This window comes from Corvus kubaryi, unplaced genomic scaffold, assembly GCF_017639235.1.
Source record: "Corvus kubaryi isolate FWS band 111438036 unplaced genomic scaffold, C.kubaryi_AGA036_p1.0 71, whole genome shotgun sequence".
NCBI lineage: Eukaryota > Metazoa > Chordata > Aves > Passeriformes > Corvidae > Corvus > Corvus kubaryi.
In genome coordinates this window covers 7859208-7879568 of record NW_024582059.1, presented here as the reverse complement: position 1 = coordinate 7879568, position 20361 = coordinate 7859208, and the positions used below count along the sequence as shown (strand labels likewise).

General features: G+C 36.4%; 1 protein-coding gene across 1 annotated transcript in view; it reads right to left on the bottom strand.

Annotated features, from left to right (window-relative positions):
- Positions 1-746: 746 nt before the first annotated feature.
- Positions 747-20361, bottom strand: part of GUCY1A1 (guanylate cyclase 1 soluble subunit alpha 1) — a 35454-nt gene continuing 15839 nt past the window's right edge. Inside the window, exons 2-9 of the mRNA XM_042049698.1 lie at positions 14568-14983; positions 11535-11596; positions 9856-9914; positions 8338-9047; positions 6397-6882; positions 5745-5888; positions 3737-3891; positions 747-1771 (exon numbers count right to left, since the gene is read on the bottom strand). Of these exons, the coding sequence (XP_041905632.1) occupies positions 1570-1771; positions 3737-3891; positions 5745-5888; positions 6397-6882; positions 8338-9047; positions 9856-9914; positions 11535-11596; positions 14568-14816 (2067 nt within the window). The 5' untranslated portion in view covers positions 14817-14983 and the 3' untranslated portion in view covers positions 747-1569. The remainder of the gene's footprint in view (positions 1772-3736; positions 3892-5744; positions 5889-6396; positions 6883-8337; positions 9048-9855; positions 9915-11534; positions 11597-14567; positions 14984-20361) is intronic.

Below are 20361 nucleotides of genomic sequence, written 5' to 3'. Positions count from 1 at the left end.
TGAAAAATGGTTTTAAAATGTTCTTAATTCTATATTCTTATAGGGACTTTTCTCAAGACTTTGATGGTACATATATGAGTTTATACCAAATACTAGTAGGACAAAATGGTATATTGAGCTTCAGAACATACCAGTCAAGATCAGAAAATGAAAGAAATAGCACCTTAGTCTAATGTAATTGTTCCCTGTAAATATTAAGATTAAAAATCTGATTTAGTGGCAAGTGGTTTGAAGAGACTTTAATGGCTTGATATGCCAGACCCCAAGAGCTGAAGAGGTTAGAATAATAACTAATAATACTTGATACTACTGGGAGTAGTAGTATGTGTGTAAGCTGTGCAGTTCTCCAGCCTGCAGCTGGGATCAAACTAGAGCACAGAGGAATTTCTGGGCAGATGGATCTGCTAGTCAGCGAGGTGGAATCCTGAACTCAGAACTCTTAGCTAACTCTATTCTGCCAGCTCCAGAGGCAAAGCCTTTAGAATTCTCCACTCATATTCCATTATCCACAACAGAAAAGCTTGTTCTGTAGTAGTATTAATCTTTGTAAATGTGTTCATATGTGAATCTTTGTAGATGTGTTTGAAAGCATTTCTGTTCACCTGAAGATGCCCCTGGCAACTTTAGAGTGAGCATGCGATGGGCATTTCCATAACACGTCACACCCATGTTTCATCCTCAAATAAGGATCAGAGCTTTAAGCTGGTGTGCTTCCATTTCATACAGTCTGACTGGGATTTCATTTCTAAGCAAACATTCCAAAGCATATTTTATTACAGTTCTGTTAAAACATTTCAAATTTAAATGACAACAAAAAGAAAACATTTATTGCTGTAATACATAATAACAAGTGGATATTATTATTTTTAAGTATTTTAAAAACCCTTAGAACTAAAATAGTTTGATGATTACAGAGATATTAGTATGTGATTATACAGTGTTTTAATCTATATTCATTTTATACACAACGTTCATGAAACAGTAAGCAGCAACTCTGCTATGCATGTGTATCAGCTACAATCAGCAGCCTGATCCAGAAAATGCTGAGCACCCTCATATTTTGACCAGTCAATGCGAGAAGATGGTCAGCAGCTTCTAGGATGGGGCCCAAATGATGCACTGGAAGGAGTATGTGATGGCAATGACAATATTTTAATGGACATTTTCTTATGGAATCTCTAAGAAAATTTTTATAGTCATTGATAAGCACCAGCTCACAACACTGCATCACTTGCACATTACATTTCCTGACAAACTGCATATACAATACCTCTAGAATTCTCAGTATAGAGAGAACTGTAGCACTTACAAATTACCACAGGGAAAATACAGTTTATAGTAGCATTTCCAACAGCGACATTGCAACATTACTTTAGCGACTATGTTCCTTATGCAAAGGAAAAATAAAAAGTAGTCAGTGACATACTTCCTGAAATTTTAATACTGGCTTTCAGGTGTTAACAATCTAAAGTGCTTTCATGTTTCATACAGTTTTAAAAATTTTCAATTTATACAAAAAAAAATTCCAAATATTTATAAATTTATTCTATACATTTGTGAATGAACAATTTAGTCTATTCCTGTTTCCTCACCGAAAAAATTTGCATTGCCATCTCCCAAATCTCGCTTTTGAAACCAAGTCTGTGAGTTTGTTCCTTGAATATAAGCATCCAGAAAATAGCAAATTCCAGGGATATCACTGGGAAAATTTGGTGGAAGCTCCTCTCTTGAGCGTGGTGTGAACACAAAACCTGGGTATTCCTTTAACAACCTAGAACAAAAATGAATCACCTTGATTAAAAATGAATCAGTCACTAATAAGTGCAGATATTCAATAATTCTTCATGAATGCCAGGGAGACTCCAATTCAATTTTTATAGTTATTTACTGAAAATATAAAAAATAATGTTTACTTGGTAACCTTGATAACCTATAAACTTATGCATCAGTGCAAATAGCAGTATCGCCTCTTTTTTTGTCTTGTCAATGTTTTGCAAGTAGGTGCTATGTTTGTTGTAAATATTTTCAAAAATTATTTAGTGCTGAAAGCTAGCTCATATCTGCACATCAAATGCACCATAATTAATGCTTCAAAGAATGGAATACTGTCAACCTTATTAATTAAACTATTCAGACCCTCTTACCAATTCTAATATTACTTCCTTTTTCACAGATTGAAACAGAGAGTGCTAATTTGTAGGGATAAATATTGATAACTTGTATCTAAGCTTTCAAACAATTACTGCAATATACAGGAGTTGTGCAAGGTACCATAATGTTATCAGTGTGTCTTTAGAATTGGTGAATGAATCAAAACTTAAAAAACACCAAAAAGGAGGTTAACACCTCATTCACCCAGAAAAAAAAAGAAACTCCACAACAACAACAGTTGATCTGTTAATCAAATTGCCTATTTTCTAGGGGTATCATTCAAAATGATTTTCCATATGAATGGAATGGAAAAACAGTCAGTGTTGGCCAGCGCTGCTTATGTTGACATACATAAGCACTGGCAATGCTAATGCTCTCTTTGTGTTTTCAGAGTGCATGATCAAAAGGGTTACTTTCTGTGTGCTCTAATACCTGTGCTACTTTTTCTAAATCACCTATCCAAGATCATCTAAAGCTTGGCACCCTGTATGTCACATAACACATGCTGCAGGGGATGTCAGGATCCTGTGCCAAATGCTCTGCCTGATGTTGAATGCAGAACCTTGCCACAAGGCATTACAAGATACTACAAGCTGAGTAGGAACAACAGACTACAGTCCAGGCTACAGTGAAGGTAGCAGAGCTTCCTTAAAAGATAAAAAAAATTTATAATTTTGCTTATTTTACCCAGCCAGCCATATCACTTCCTTCTAGTAGATTCACTCTTTACAGTACATTCTTATAGAATTTTTGGAAGAAACAATAATGTCTGTCAGCTGAGTGACATAAAATTCAGACCTGGACCTGGAGTTCAGATGTCGACTGTTGTTACCATCACATTCAAACAGTTTCCTATTGTCTTGCCTGGCATCTACAAGACACGATTACTTGGCCATTACTTGCAACATGATTTGCAAGGTGATTTTGAAGTACAATTAAACAGACAATATAAAGAGAGTGTTAGGTTTGAAGGACAAAGGAAAGATGCTGTATTTCCCATGGAAGGGCCTGCTAGCTGTCTGCATAATCACGGACTACATGTTACTAAAAATACCTGATCTGAGTTCCATACTAACAGATCTAAACTGAACTGAAAGACCTGTATAAACTAAACACTGGTGTTTCTGATTCATTGCAATCTATTCAGTCATCCTTCCTAACCAAAGGAGAATGAAGATGTGTAGGGTGATGTTTAACCATTCTCCAGTGAGGTTGTTGTTTTCAAGGGCACCTACAGCCAGTTTGGCATGCAGTTCACCGTGAAAGCTTGAAGAAGAGCAAGCTATACGAGAGAAGAAGGAAGAAAAAGCAAGATATATACAGCTGTGGTGTAAGAGGCAAAGTTGGCCCAGATGGTCAATGTCTGAAAAACAAGAATCAGTTGTTCTGTTTCACCTTTTTTCTTGCTGCTGCTGGTTGAAGTCTGACTATTAATAACTGTGGCGCATTCATGAGGAGTCAGATAAAAAGAAAAAATGGAAAATATGTAGCAGTACTTCAAGGAAAAACAAAAAACAACGGGAAGATAATAGACTACTACAGTAACTACTGCAGGTGGACATTTTACATACATTGAGCACTGTACCTGTAAGTTGTTGGGCTGACATTTATTTTTCTAGGTATACTGCAAGACTCAAACTTATTGGCAAGGGTTACATTATTTCCAAAAAGGCAATAACGAGGCATTTTAACCCCAACAACTCCAGCAAAGACGGATCCAGAATGAAGGCCAATACGCATCTTTAAACAAAAGAAAGAAAACAGCATTAATAGGTAAAATAGAATTATTAAAGTCAATCTTATAAATTATTCTTCAATTTAAAAAAAAAAAGAAAGCAAGCAAGCTACTAAAATAAACGGAGCTAGCAGAGCCTCCTTAAAATATCTGTACTCTGGTCATTACTGCTCATGGAGAGGGAACTAGCTGAAGTTTATCTTGCATTGCATTTTTAGTAAGTAATCCTACCATATCAAAATATGACTGTGAACTGCTGTGAACTTAGCTCATACTCAGATTTTTGACTCTTACTTAGCTGATGCTGCTTTCTGTGGTTCTTTCTGGTGGTTTTTTTTTTTTTTGAGGTGTGCTCTTTCTCTCATGTGTATTACACAAGTGTAGAGATGTTTTCTTCAGAATAGCATTCTGACACAATAATGGCATGATGTCAGAAAGCTTGTACGTCTACTGTGCGTGCTACTCTTTACATATCCAGAGAGTATCATACCATTATGAAGAAGTTACAATTTCTAACTTTGAGTGTAAAAGCAGAAAAATCTGCAACAAGACCAAAATTCACCAACACAGTAAAGATGGCTGAAATATATTCATGGAAATATAAGTCTTATTCAAAGTATGCCATTTGTGGTCACACCTTTTTTTTCTTTGACAATTGATATGTAAAATGGCAGTAGAATGTGCGACAAATTTATTGCTTTGATTAGCAATAATAATAATAGCCAATGATTTCATGAAGTATTTAAAAGAGATGCATGCTTTCATTAAAAATAATTTCCTTCTAAGAAGCCTCTGTTAGGTACACAATACAACTTTTTTCTCCTTATTTTAAAATTAATTTTAAAAATGAGGTAGTAGCATTTGCATGTAAATGATAAACTTGTTATAATATTGTCAGGATGTTTCCAGATTTTTTAAGTGTAACATAATTTGATACTGCAAAATACAAAAAGAAAAACATTTATTTATAATACAATACTGCTGTTCTCTGTGATAAATGTGGAGCATATAATCCTCTTAATAACCATTTTCTTTGTCTTGGAATACAGATATTCCTTTATCTAAAATTAAAAAAAAAAAGCATTAAGCTTTCTGGAGGAACAAATGAACAGATAAATGTTAAAAATGAGCAAATGAAAGACATAATGAATTGAGACACCTCTATTAAAAATACCAGTACGCCATTCCAGGCCATTTGAACTTAGCTGAAAGTCCACATCATTTTTCATGCATACAGGCCTTTCTTTTTCCTTCTCAGTGAGAGATAATCCTACATGAAAATTTCAGTACATGTGTAAATTCCCATTGAAAGGAAGCCATAAATATAATTACCACTGAATTTAACAGTTGCTTTGACAGCATTAACACCATTATCTTATGGTGGTTCAGTATCTGACTGTAAAACAAGAACAGCAATGGAATCCTTTAAAGATGCGTCAATTACTACAATCAGAACGTCTTTGGGCATTCATATTCATAGCTTCTGCGTCAAAAGACTTGGAAGATTTGGAAAGAGGATTAGTCATTTCCTTAGAAAAGAGAATATTCCATGACACCGACAGATTTATTGCTACTGAGACAAAAACTGCAGCGTGTCAGATTGCACCTATTGACTTCACTGCATTTGTCTTTTGGGTTGATTTTCAGATCTCTATTTCATCTTTACCGCTCTGCAAAACTCTCATCCACAGAACTAAAAACGTCAGCTTCTCCAGCCACCGTCACTTGATTCCCCAAATTAATGGGGAGTCTGAGTTAACGCAATGATGTGAAATTTCTTTGAGACAAAATCCCAGAAAGCAATTAAACAAACAAAAATGCTCACTTTAACCAAATAAAATACAATAAAATATATGACCTTGATAGGCTCTCCATGGGGAGACACCACCTCGTCTGACAGTTCCATCATCTTAAGGGCCATCAGTGCTATCTGAACAGCATGTGTTTCACTTTCTTTGTGTAAGCCTCCAGCAACACAGTAGGCATCTCCAATAGTCTCAACCTAAAACAGGCATATATATTTCTTACTGTTAAACTGTTTGAAAAATATAAAAGAACAGCCAATATATCTTCAGTACTAGTTGTAGCTACATATAATTCTCGACCAAGTCTTATTTTTCCTGCAAAATTATTTAAGAACTGGACAAATCTTGCAGTATCATGCAAAAGGAAAAATTGCACAATTTATATTTATTGCTGGGCATAATTCTAAAATACTTTTCCTTTTTCACTTACTGTCAGGCACCCATAGCTACATTAAATGCCTATTTACTCCAGAGTCACAGCACTGTCATTGAACTTAATTTTTAAAATTAACTTTTAAGTTTTGACAGGTTTCTCTCTTGGCTGAATGAAAAATTGTTCATGCTGATTTTTGTTTTATGATTTTTCTTTCATTTAAAAAAGGTTTATGGCAAAATAATTTTTTGACCTCTATTATCTGCTGTCTCATTTAGTCTTAATTTCCTTCCCTGCCCCAGAATCCCATAGAAAAGCAATGAATTGTGTACCTTGTAGACATCTAGTTCTCCACACTGGTAATCAAAGCGAGTATAAAGCTCATTAAGCATGGTGATAACCTGCATAGGTGAGCATTGGGAACAGATGGCAGTGAACCCAACAATGTCAGAAAAAAGCATTGTGACATTATTAAATTTCTTGGCTTGTACAACTTGTCCCTGCCACAGCTGCTGAGCAACCTCTCCAGGAAAAATTGAAAACAGAAGATCTACAGTCTTCTTCTTCTCTTCTTCAAGTGCTTGATGAGCCTGCTCAAGGGTTGCTTTTAGCTTTCCTAACCTCTTCTTCAGTCCATCCTGGGCTCTAGCCTGCTCTCCTATCAGAACAACATCTCTTAAAGCATTGTGAATGGGAATATCAGAGAGGTACAATCCACGTCCTGTAAAATCTTCTAGTCTATCCACACAGGGAGATCCCAAGAATAGAATGGCACTGGATTCAAAAATATAGATCATTTGGCCTTTAAGGTCCATTACCTGAAACAGTTAGAGAAACAAGAATTCATGCAAAACATGCATGGTGATGATTTAAAAGCAAGAAGTTTTAGAGAAAATACATTTTGCTAAAATGTAAGAAAATCAAGACTGGTTCATAGTCCTTACATTTTCATTTAGTTGCTTAGAGAAAGCATGGGGTGCTGAATCACAGAGCCACCAAATAAGTTCATTTTTATTCAGCCCTCTGGTACAAAAGGACCCCCAACTTAAGGATAAACACCTAGCTGTGTTTGAGTATCAGTTTATCTTAGGGAGAAAAGAAAATCAAAAAGAATAATTCTGTGCATTTTCAGCAATTGATAAAATGTGTGACTACAGTGGCCTATGATTTTCTACTAATAACTAGTTCATGCATCACTTACTGCACAAGATAAAGCGGGAAAATCTGCTTAAGTTTTATCATAGGGTGTTCAGTACTCACTGCAATTTAAAATTAAAGGCATAAATGTCAGAAATATCCAATTTTAATGGTCTAACAAGGAAAATATTTTGTGTGAAGTGTTTTTATATCCCTTCTGTAGTCAGTTGTGTAATGTGTAAGGTGCTGCAGAGCTTAGCTTAACATGGCTTTGAAAGACCACTCTTTTAATAAAATCTGTTCCCTACTAACAGACGTTTGCATACGCAAGTATATGTAAAATCAAAGCCAAGTCTACTACCCCTTATAATCATTCTAGTGCAGAAATGGATTTGCAATGAAGTAGCTACAGTTTTTAATAGTAGCTACATTAGTAGCTGGGTAAAAGAGACCATTCTTCATTTAAATTTTTGGAGAGTTGAGTCTGAACTGGTAACTCATCCTAGAGTGCCTCAGGTGTATATAAGCTGGAATTCAGCTGGGACCAGGAACGAATAAAAACAGTCACTGAATACTCAATGTTTTTTACTGTCCCAGGTCATTTGTCACACACCCAGCTTCAGCAAAGATAGTTGTAATCCCATCAGCTGAAACTAAGTGGAACCTTTGGTGATTGTATCTCATGAAAACATCACAGTATCAAAGATACCAACATAGCAAAGGCTGAATGATCACAGAAAACATCAATTTCTTTCCCCCAAATCCTATAGCTGTTTCCAAATTACTCAGGGGTGTTTTGTTAAAGCTTTACCTGCCACTGTCCCTGTGCTGGAGATGCCCTTATTCTCAGCAGCATGGCATATCACTGGCTTTATCTCAGTATTTCAAATTATTAAAATAAAATCAAATTTTCAGTCAGATTTTACTTGTGTAAAAGTCCTAAAGCAAAATTTTGACTGAACATAGGCTTCAGAATCTGAATTACATTTGAGTACCCTAATTAAATCATTATTATACAGTTGTATCAGATGTTCAGAGGTAGAAAATGCAAAATGCACCATGTTTTGTGGCTATTTTAACTCCATCTGAAGAAAACAAATTCCTCATAGAAGTAATGGTGATAAAGAGTCTCTTACCATGGACGGTTTCATATCAGTATTATCCCATCTTCTAACTCGTACAGTAAACTGCATATTTAGCATTGTCATTATTGCACTAAAAGTGCAGCTTACTTTGGGGGTAAGAATTTCGAAATACTCTTCAAAATTGGGCTTAGCTTGAAATTCTCTCCTGGTCAAAAGTCTTCTTATCCCATTTCCAATTTGAAGAACTGACATATCCTTGTCAAACATAAAATGAAATGGGAAAGTCTTACAGAACATAGAGGCAGGAATCACAAGTGAAGACTGTGGTTTACATGGAGATAAGGACGGTTTTGCACTTTTGACTTGTATAGAATACAGCAAATAAGGCTGATTAGCAAACTCAGTGCAGTCGTTATGGAAACAAGGAGGCATGAGCATCACTTCCACCTCAGTTTCATACAAAATATGAGCTGCTGCTTTAATGATACCAGGTAGAATAAGACTTGTGATTTTCTTAGGAAAGAAATAATAAACATTTAAGAAGTCCTGATCTTTCTCCAGGCATAATATGGAGGCATCTTCAAGTCTGTCCTTTTTTCCTGCTTCTTGGCTGTGGCTACTCTGCTTCAGCAGAGTAGTGAAACTATTCAAGAAGTCCTTAAGGGTCCCTCCAATAACCCCTAATATGTGTTCATCCTCTTCATAGCATATTTTGAATAGCTCTTCACCAAGAGATTCCCGTAGAGATTCCACGGGAACACCTGCATGGAACCACATTTTAGTCAGAACTGCACTCATGATCCAGAATCACAGGCCATTTTTTCATCCACATTTTTTTCATCCTAGGCCAAAGCAAACTATCAATATCCTTCCCCGATCCAGCATTGACACCCAAGGGCACTCTCATTTAGGAATCCTGGAATCAAGGCCTGGAAATGGGGGGACAATTTGTTGTAGTTTAGAAAGATCCACGATTCGGTGTTCTTTGTAGAGATGTAGACAAAACAAATGCAAGTTTTGGCACAAGATTTAACTCAACTCCCTTAGACTGATATAAAGGAGTAAAATAAGAATTTTAAAAATTAACATAAGAATAAAATAGGATCTGTAGATATAAGTACTATGCCTGATCCGGTACATTGAATGATGCTAGGAATATTCTGGAGCACTGGGGCCAATTGGCACCAAATGGCTTACAACTTCCCTAGTAAATTTGTTTTAACTGGATAGCTTCATGCAAACCGACTGTTGGGAATGTTCCAATTCCCCAGCTGTTACTGGGAATCCTTTGAAAAAGTATTGTCTCTCACAGCCCAACTATGTGCTTGGACCAGTTTAACAGTTAAAGAGTACAGAAGACCATATTTCAGTTGCAGGAAAGGCTAATTTACTATAACAGATGTTACATATTACAAATCACAGAGTTCTCTTCTGACACACAACAGTCCTTCAGAATATGAAGTAACATATTAGTAACAAGACTAATTTATATAAAATATATTACTTTTTTTTATATATAGCATATATAATCTATTTATTTATATATATTATTAAACAAGCTTACATTACCTGCTGCATTAGCGTGATCACTGATTATTTTTTCAAAATCTTCTCTATCAGCAGTTTTTCTGCAAAGATTATAAAAATATAAATAAAACCCCTAAGTAATTACGATAAAAGTGGTAAAAATAGTAAGTACAGAAGTTACCTACCTTGTCTTTAAAGTGTATAGACCCAGTTCTGCTGATCAAATAGGAAGTTTTTAATTAATTCAAAAGGGGGTCTTGGTAGGATCTTAGACTATCCTCTGCATTTCTGGTAAATTAAAGCTTTGGTGGTCTGAGCTCAAATTATGGATTTAGGCCAAATGCTATTGCATATATATTGCATGTAACAGTCCTGTTTTTTGTTTGGTTTGTGTTTTTTTCTTGAAGCCAAAACCATATTTCCTAACATATTGTATAATATAATTGGGATTTATATTCAAGCATTTTTTGGAATTACATTGCATTTAATTTAAAAGAGGTGCGAACATATTTCTGCTTTGAGAGGAAATACCAATAACGACTATTAACTTCAAAATTACTTTTTCATTGGTAGTAACACAGATATTTAACACAAACCTGCAGCCCTGAGTTCTCTGAGGACAATAAATGTCAACATGAATGTTTGACTCACAGTTATGAGAATGACATATAGCTTAGATTATTAGATTTATTCCTTCATATAAGCAATAATCTCCTAATACATGCTGTCTGAATTTCATCACTTGGAATACCATAGGTATATTTATATGCAAAACCAATACAGACATTTAGATTTGTTTTACATTTGTATTATTGCCTCATTCAGAATATCACAGTAATTTTTTCTTTTCAAGTAATACTCCAGGGAAGGAACACATAATTAAAGAATGGGAAAACACTCATAGCAATAAGCCAGTCAGCAACTGCAAAGCACATCTGACCCGCTATCTTTGGTTCAGTCAATGCATGTAAAGTGCTTTAAAAATATCAAGTATAATTTAAAAGATACACTGCAATTATCTATTCTTACCATGGTGAGCAACAGTGTAGTTTCCAACTTGATTATTTTTCTTCACTTCAGAAAGCAGATTTAAATGGATGGGCTTATTTTTTCAGATGCATTCAATAAAGTGAATCCTCAGTGTATCATGAGATGCTAAGAAATTCTCACTCCCCACAAGGCTCAAATGATTAATATTGGAATAGTACTAAGAAGTGCTGAAAATTGAGCTGAGTTCCTCAGAAACAGAAACCAGAAGCCAAGTAAGCTCGGGAAAACATCCATGTCAGTATCTATAGTCTATGAGTGTTCACTCATACAGTGTATCAGAAACCAAATTCTTTTGTTTAATACTGATCGTATTTAAAACTCTTTTTCTGGGATCTTAGAAACAGTGGGCTAGATCCATATACAACCATATCTATCGTTCCATCTATGCCAAGCAGTCTCTGAGTTCCTCCAAAGTTCTTGGCTGTTTCCCTGTACAATTTGCCCATTAAGACAACTTTGTGAGTGATATAAATATTTGTGAATATTTTAAAATAAGCAAAATCATTACTAGCTTACATTACATGAAATGTTACACACTAATTTGACAAGATAACTGAAAACAAATTCCAGAAGTCTTGATTCCCGGTCACCACCCCATTCCTAGTCCTTATGAACTATCTGAAAAACATTTTTGCAGTGAAGTTAGTTACAAACCCATTACACTTACATACCTGGTTTCTTTTATTCTGTGTTTTGCTAGTGTTCTCTGCAGTGCAAGATTTAGCCTTTCAAACTGGGGAAAAAAATACGTATGTCATATGTATCTATGTCACTGGTGAAAATTTACTCATGAGATAACATTTTTATACAAATAATTACTTTTCCATCCTTGGGACTAATGACTTTTTTCAAGACACTGTTGTTGTTAGAAACAGTATGTCACTTCTGTGGTTACAGGGTTTACTTTATGTTCATCTCTTCAGCTTCAGTCCTTCTATAATTAAGCCCCTCAGCTCATGTGCACCAGCAGTTGTGTATTTTAAATACAGTGATATTCTTTACTTCCAAGTTTTCAGATGGCAATAAAGACAGTGCTGCTAAGAAATAAGTATAACTAACACACCTTTCTATTATTACACATCTTCCCCCCAGAAAACACGCAGTACTATGAATACAAAATGCAGAAAAAAAATCTTTTCAGTTTAAGATAGATACTCCTAACAGGAAAAAGCCGCTTATATTCTGCATTATGCCCAAAGCAAAACAGTTAAAAGTAAATCTTACAGCAAATAGCTTTTCTTGGAATATGAATAGTTGGACTTTTTCAGGGCAATTTCCCCATTTTCAGGGCAATTTTCTATAGTGTCAAGACAGAAATTGAAAAAGGTGACAGTTTCAAATGCAGCTATAAAAGATCAGTGTAACATTCTATGCCTCAGATTACCTGCTTTTATGTTTTCAAGACTATAGCATTTCAAGACAATGTTAGAACCATTCTTCTAAAGAAAAAGAATAACTTTGGCTGTGTATGCCACAACCCCAAATATCCTCCAGATGAAAATCTAGTCACTGTAGATATCCTTTGTAAAAGGATTATCTAATAAACGACATTTTAGAGCATAATGAGTATTTGCCTTAAATTACTTCAATCCCATGATTCCATATCCCTTCTGCAGCTCCTAACTAGAACAGATGGAACATTTTCTAAATATGCATATTTCAAATTTTTAGGGCCAGTAAAGCTGTCATATGTATGTAGTCTCTGATATTCAAAACCCAAACTTCCCACACAGACAGGGTCATAGAATAGTACTATACTGGCATGATAGAATTTGGCCATGAGGCTTCCTGTGGCCTGGCTTTTCTTTGGTTCTCGTTCCCTGGAGAAACAAGCAGCTTTTACTGCATCTTTTACTTTTTGTATTTTCAGGAGGAAAGTTTGCACAACTAAAGAAAAAACCATGTGAAAGCAAGGCAGTATATTCTGGAAATGTTTTCCATGCAAAAATCTAAAGTGAATTAGATATGTATAGGTATATATCTATCTATGTATATACAATATACCATACCATGTATATGAATACAACATAAATTACATCTGTGTAGAAACTGATACAGCAAGTGGAATGCCACTCAATTCATTACTTATATATGAGCAATGTTCTCTATATTTCTGTAAAGAAAGAAGAAAATATAACAACAACAGGCACTACATTATATCTCAAATTTAATCAAAAAGTTGTGTGGATGCACTGTCCTGGATTTCCATGCATAGCTTGCTGTTTCCATGAGAAGTTCATGAATCAATAGGGGTCATGATGCAGCCCTGTTTTGGAGCTTCCAGTAGGAAGGAAGATGATGTTACTCAATGGTGTTTAAGTAAGGTACTGTAAAGTATCTAAGCAATGAAAAATGTTTCTAAACAAGCAAAACCCTTTTATGGAAAACTAGGATTAGGAAGATGCTTATGGCTTTACCCCAAACGATCATGAGAACATGGACAAAGTTCTAATAAATATGAGTAGAGTAATTGTAAATAGCAGCAACAATAACTTTGAACTTAAATGGTTCCTAGGGTACATGGTCATAATATCATCACGTTGCCAAGCTTTTGTCCCAACTGATGAACTAGCCTATCATGATTACGTAATAGGTAACTGCATACATTTATACCACTCTTTAAAGAGAAAAAAAAATACCCGTTATTAAAAATCCCACCAACAACTATATACTAGAAAAGGAATACAGCAATCATGACACCCTGGAAAGGGTGCTTTGCCAGTTCAATTTTGGCTTAAAAGTCTTATTCTTTATAAATTCAAAGATCAGTTTAAAGGTTTAAAGGGATGAATTCCATCTGTGTAAGTGCAGCAGAGGTAAAAAGGGGTTTTCCAAAACTTAGTTACCTAGAGGTTTAGTAAATGGGTAATAGATGAAGAGCTGCATAACCATTATCTGCAAATAGATTTAACAAAACTCCAGCCCTTTAAGTAAGGTACACTGAATATCCAAGTAATGGAATTGTAATTAAATAACTATACAGAACTGACCATTTGCTGTTGGTATTCCCAACATTTGTCAGTCAGTTCCTTCAAACTTTCCACTGAATTTGAGACAAGGCCAAGAGTTGAATGTTATGGAGCTACATTTTTCATGTTCTTTTTACAGAGATAAACCATGGTATTCATCTCCACTCAAGCAAGCCTGCACTGGACCTGTTCTCAAGTTGAGCAGAGACATAAGAATATCTTTGTGGTAAACACGAACAGTAATGTTTTTAAAAATAGTATGACAGGAGGTTAGCATCATAGCAGATGGAAACAGCTATTTTAATTTTTTTGCGATAATGACTAATGCACTTAGCAGTTTGGATTCAGTTAAGTGAACTGATGAGATGACCACATAATTTACATAATTAGGTAACAAGGCAGAATTTCTATTACTATATCTCTGTGTAAAAAAATGCTACAGAAATAGCTGGATTAAAAAATTTAAAATTAAAAAGACCAGTGAAAGGTTACAAATACAAGGCAAAAATAGGGGAAATACAGTGGAAGGAATGGTGTGTACAAAGTAGATTGTGGCAAAATTATATCCAGACGGAATGGAAGTAGATTTAAACTATGGAGAACTATGTAAGAACAAAAACTCTGAAGTCAAAACAACTTTCTAAAGGCTTACATCTAAAGGCAGGCATAAAATGCTTTTTTAACATTTACAATTAAATGCTATTAAAGTCTTATTATTACGAAGTATCTATTTACCTCAGGAAAGATTAGTTTGCAGATGCTTTCAGTTAGTGTGTGCAGGTACACTCTACTTCTGCTTGTTTTCCGTTGTGGAAGGTTCCCTTGACCATCTTTTTCATGGACTTCTTTGCAGATGGGCAAAGCTGCTCTAGAGCTGTTTTCTGTGCAGTCCTTGTCATGTTCCTCAGTAATGTGACCTTGAGTCAGTAAGGAGAAAGGACATTCTCCTGTGATCTTCAAGTCTTTCAGTTTTGTACAGAACATACTGTACGAAGTCTCTCTCTTGAGATTAGGAGTACTTGGCTTTGTGTTTAATAGCTCTCTTCTGTTTACTAACAAGAGCAGAAGATGCCAGAATAATAGGTTGATAAGGCAACCACTGTGGAAGGTTATTGGTAGCTATAAATCACCACAGGAAAAAACTTGTGCCCCTACAAAACAAGAAAAAAAGAAAAAATTACAAACATTTATTTTCTCTTTTAAATTACCATGATGTGCCAGTTTTATCTTAAGTACACTAAAATAATGGCTTTTTGAGGACTTTGCTCAGGAAAGCACTTAAACTCACGTGCCATTTTGAGCATGTAATATCTACTGACTTCAGTGCTTCAGGTAACTCAAGTTGCATGCACAGTTAAGTTTTGTATGAGTTGGTATTAAAGTGATTAAGGCAGAGGACTTGTCTTATCTGACACATATTTAGTCACATTGATGGATGAGATTTCTGAAAGAGTGGAATTCCAATGAGGAAAACTTTTAAATTCTTTATAAGTAGCTATTAAAAACTACCTCATATGGCACAATGAAACAGATTAGTTATAAGAATTCTTAGGTCTAAATTTACTTGATGTCCAAGATGTTCTTTATGTAATAGAGAAACATATGACTAAAGTTAGTGTGTGCACTTCTTAAAAAACAAACCATCCAAGACCAAAGGTTAGATTCTCTTGTAAAAACAATTGACTGGTGACAACTCACATCTTGGGAATTTGACTACACAACTGCAGTTGCTTGGAAACACCAAGGGATTTTTATGCTTTTGAAGGTGCTATTTTCCAAACAACACATTAAAAAAACCAGCTGCACTTTTAATTTTACTAATGGTTCCATTTGTTACAGGGCCAAAGCCCAGCTAGAACTTAATCTGGCTACTGCTGTAAAACACAAAAGATGTTTTTACCAATTCATCAGCAACAAAAGGAGGGCCAAGGAGAATCTCCATCCTTTACTGGATGCAGGAGGAAACATAGTGACAAAGGATGAGGAAAAGGCTGAGGTACTTGGTGCCTTCTTTACCTCAGTCTTTAATAGCAAGAACAGTTGCCCTCAGGGTACTAAGGCCCTGTGTTGGAAGACAGAGACAGAGAGCAGAATGATGCCCCTATAAACCAGGAGAAAATGGTCCGTGACCTGCTACGCAACTTAAGGCACACAAGTCCATGGGACCAGATGGGGTCCACCCAAGGGTATGAAGGGAACTGGCAGAAGAGCTCACTAAATCATCTTCCATTGTTTACCAGCAGTCCTGACCAATTGGGGAGGTCCCAGTTCACAGGAGGTTAGTTAAGTTAACGTCCATCCATGACAAGTCAGAAGGAGGATGCACCTTGACAGCCTGACTTCAGTCAGGCTCAGTCAGCCAGGGCAGGTCATGGAGCAGATCATCTTGAGTGCTATGACACAACACATGCAGGACAACCAGGGGATCAGGCGCAGCCAGCACGGGCTTAGGAAAGGCAGGTCCTGCCTGACAAGTCTGGTCTCCTTCTATGACGAGGTGACGTGCTTAGAGGATGAAGGAAAAGGACGACGTCTACCTAGACCCAAATAAAGCCTCTGACACCACTTCCCACAACATTCTGGAGAAACTGGCTGCTCATGGCTTGCACGAGCATACCCTTTGCCGGGCAAAGATCTGGCTGGATGGCCAGGCCCACAGAGTGTTGGTGAATGGAGTTCCATTCAGCTGGTAGCCAGTCACTAGCAGGGTTCCCAGGGCTCAGTACTGGGGCCAGCCCTGTTTAATATCTTTATCAATGACCTCGACAACCAATGACCATCAAGTGCACCCTCAGTCAGTTTGCAGGCAGCACAAAACTGCTGCAGATCTGCTGCAGAGGGATCTGGACAGGATGGATCTATGCACTGAGGCAAATGACAGGAGGTTCAACAAGACCAAGTGATGCTTCCTGCCCCTGGGTCACAACAGCCCCATGCAGTGCTACAGGCTGGAGAGAGTGACTGGAAAATTGCCTGGCAGAAAAGGACCAGGTACTGGGGGTGCTGGTCAACAGCCAGCTGAACATGAGCCAGCGTGTTCCCAGGTGGCCAAGAAGGCCAATGGCATTCTGGCCTGTATCAGCAATGGTGTGGCCAGCAGGACCAGGGCAGTGATTTTCCCCCTGTACTGGGCACTGGTGAGGCTGCACCCTGAATCCTGGTTTCAGTTCTGGGCCCCCTGCAAGAAGGACATTGAGGTGCTTGATCATGTCCAGAGAAGGGTCTGGGGTGCAAGTTTTATGAGGAGCAGCTGGGGAAGCTGGGTGTGTTCATCCTGAACAAAAGGAGACTCAGCAAAGACCTTACTGCTTCTACAACTGTCTGAAAGGAGGCTGTAGCAAGGTGAGGGTCAGTCTATTCTCTCAGGTAAGAAGTGACAAGATGAGCAGAAACAGCCTCCAGTTTTAGCAAGGGAGGTTTAGACTGATATTAAGAAAGATTTCTTCACAGAAAGGGTGCTCAAAAATTGGAACAGGCTGCCCAGGGAAGCAGTAGAATCATCATCCTTGGAGGTATTTAAAAGATGTGCAGACGTGGCACTTAGGGACATGGTTTAGTGAAGATGATTTACCTGAAATCTGAAAAAGGCTCATTTCTTTCATTTTCTATTGACCGTACCTCATTGAATCAGATCCTCTCATCCTCATATAATACTCTTTAAAAATAATCCTCGAGAGCTTTTGGTGACTCTGAAAGCAGTATTACATTTTTCTCTCTGGAGATACAACAACTATTTCTTTCAAAGGCAATACGGCTTTAATAAGCCTGTGCACTACACCATTTGTTTCTGCCCCTGAGACACCCCAAGGGCATTTGGGGTCACATGGCAACTGTATCAGGGTTAAAAATAACTAATTCTCTGATACAGGTTATCAGCTGCTGCTTTTGAAACAGCTGGAATGAATGGCACAGCAGAGGAGTGCTGCAGACACAGCACAAATGCCACGGATAAAAGGAGAAATAGGCAGGCGCTACTTTGATTGGACCTGCTGCTGCAAAAAATATTTGGCAGAAAAGTCCCTTTTAAAGTATGCTGTAATACTGATGGTGTCAGGCCAGGTTCGAGGGGACATCTATCAAAATTACTGTCTTATTTTAAGAATCAATAAACACAATGCTAAGAACAAGAGGCTGGAGAATGTTTACATAACATTTTATATTTCTGATTTCAGTTTTTACTCAGAAACTCATTTGTTTCTGCTGCATGGACATCAGTATGAATATGCTTCATTTTTTATTGCTGAATAACACTCTGTAGCAAATAAGGCAGTGAAAAGTTTAAAGCAAGAACTATACTCCAAATACATAAATATACATAATACTTTATACTGTAAGCATTGTTTTATATATATATATTTATAGATATTTTTATTCAGAAGCCATTACATACCAAATATTACTATACTAAGAAAGAAAAGCAGAAAAGAACCATATTTTCTGTAGTTGGACTGATCTGTGTACTGAAGTAAACATACATATATATATGCACCATTGTCAAAGCTGAACTAAATTATGGCTCTGATGGATCTTACATATATACTCACATGCTCTGCTGGATTTGGGCCTTAAATTTCAAGATAAATTTTGAATTTATAAAATAACTACTAAAACTTCTTAAGTCAAGTATATCAGCACTTTGAAAGGAAAAAACTCTGAAATATATTTTGGTGAAAAAATGTAGAATTAAACATTTAAAACATCTCCCAGGGAATGCAACACTGCAATAGTATATGCTGCTATTTAAACACTCTTTAAAAAAGTTTCTCAGTGAAGAACGTAAGAGTGAATTAATGGCTGAATTAGATAACAACAAATATTTACTGCATTTGTACTAACCTAAGAACAAAGAAAGTGAATCACCCTCAGCAATTACCAATGGTTTTCATGGGTTTTCTGTTTCTTTGGTTATTTTTTTCCTGCTGATGAAACTATTTCTCTATTTTTAGAAAACAATAATCTGGAACTATTTGGGGTTCACTTCTATGCCAGTATATTGTATTTTAATTAAATTACATTTATTGTGATAGGAAAAATATCCAGGCATGTAGAATCAGTTCTGTAAAGGAAGTGATGGCATCATTTTACACCTGTAAAGTCTGTAGAAGCTGCCAAGTGGGAAGAAGATGGTCATGGGAAAAGACTTTTTTGGGGCAAAATGGGCACTGATGTGAAGATCCCCGAGTTGACAAAGCCGCTGGACATGCAGCTACTGTGTCTGCAGCTTCTTTTTGTGATGCCGTCCTTTGCGCTGCAGGACACCTACATTCAGCCTCTTCCTGCCCTGGTGGGGACTGGAATCTTTGCCCTTGATCTGAACATGACCCTGGGCTCCTGCCAGTTGCTATTTATGAACACATTATCATTGATTTTCAAGAACATGGGTATTCATGATGTTTCTAGCAATAATGCTGTTGTACAAAACCAGTATCAGATCTGTAAAGTCAAAATAATGAAGGCACAGTTCCTAAAGAAAGTTTTCTGAAGAACCATTTTCTAAGAATCCTGAAGTTCTTGTTTTCTCAGAGACAAACTGTATGGTTCTTTGATAACAAAGATCACAATTCAAAACCATTATCAATTTGACAGGTATAACAATTTTCAAGCAGTGGTCAGTTCAAAACTCTTCCTGACCTCTGCAAGGATAAAACCCCCCAAATCACTTCTGCAAATTAACAAAGTGGATAACCTAATTCCATGACACTTCAGAGGATTCAAATACTGAAAAAAAAAACCCCTCTCTGCATAGACTAGGTCTTCCTTTATTAAAACATCAAGTTTGCATCTGGTATCCTAAGTGCATCTTGCACTTAATTTAAGTAATATTCAGAAAAAAAGTCTGTTGTGTTATACAAAAATCTGTCTCACTCAGATGGTAATTAGACAGTGGTGTTAAAGGTCTGACAGGAGAAAGATAATGAATCCCCAGTGTAGAAATTATAAAGAATTTCAGCAGTATAATGGACCTTCAAATGGTACGACAAAGATGATACCACACATCACAGGTTAAGTTAAACACCTGCAGACATGTTTCAGGAATGAGGAACACCAGCTCTCCCATTGTTCACTGTATCTTTAGACATTTTCTGATCATAAATAAAAGAAAAGAAACATGAAAAAAGTTTTCTGGTTTTAATTTCTCTCCAAACATTGTTTGAGAGAGCTCATCTCAGGGGAGAAGCAGTGTTTAATGCGGATTCTCCATCTCTGACACATTAATTGATGTCATAGTTACCTTGGGAAACAAATTGAAAATTAAAATTAAATAATCTGCTGTGAGATCTAACTACAAGCAGCCAATTTATTTAGTGTCTGACTGAATACAACATGGCACTGTGCCACTCAGAAAAATGAAGATGACTTTACACACTATAGTCATAGCTGCAGAATAACTTAACAGTGCTCAAAATGCTTTGTACAAACATTTCATTCTAAGTTTACATCTACACTTGTCTCACAGTCAAAATGCATTCCTGTATGTTTATTTGTACTGGCTGCTTCTGAATATTTCCTTTATTACAACATTTCTTGA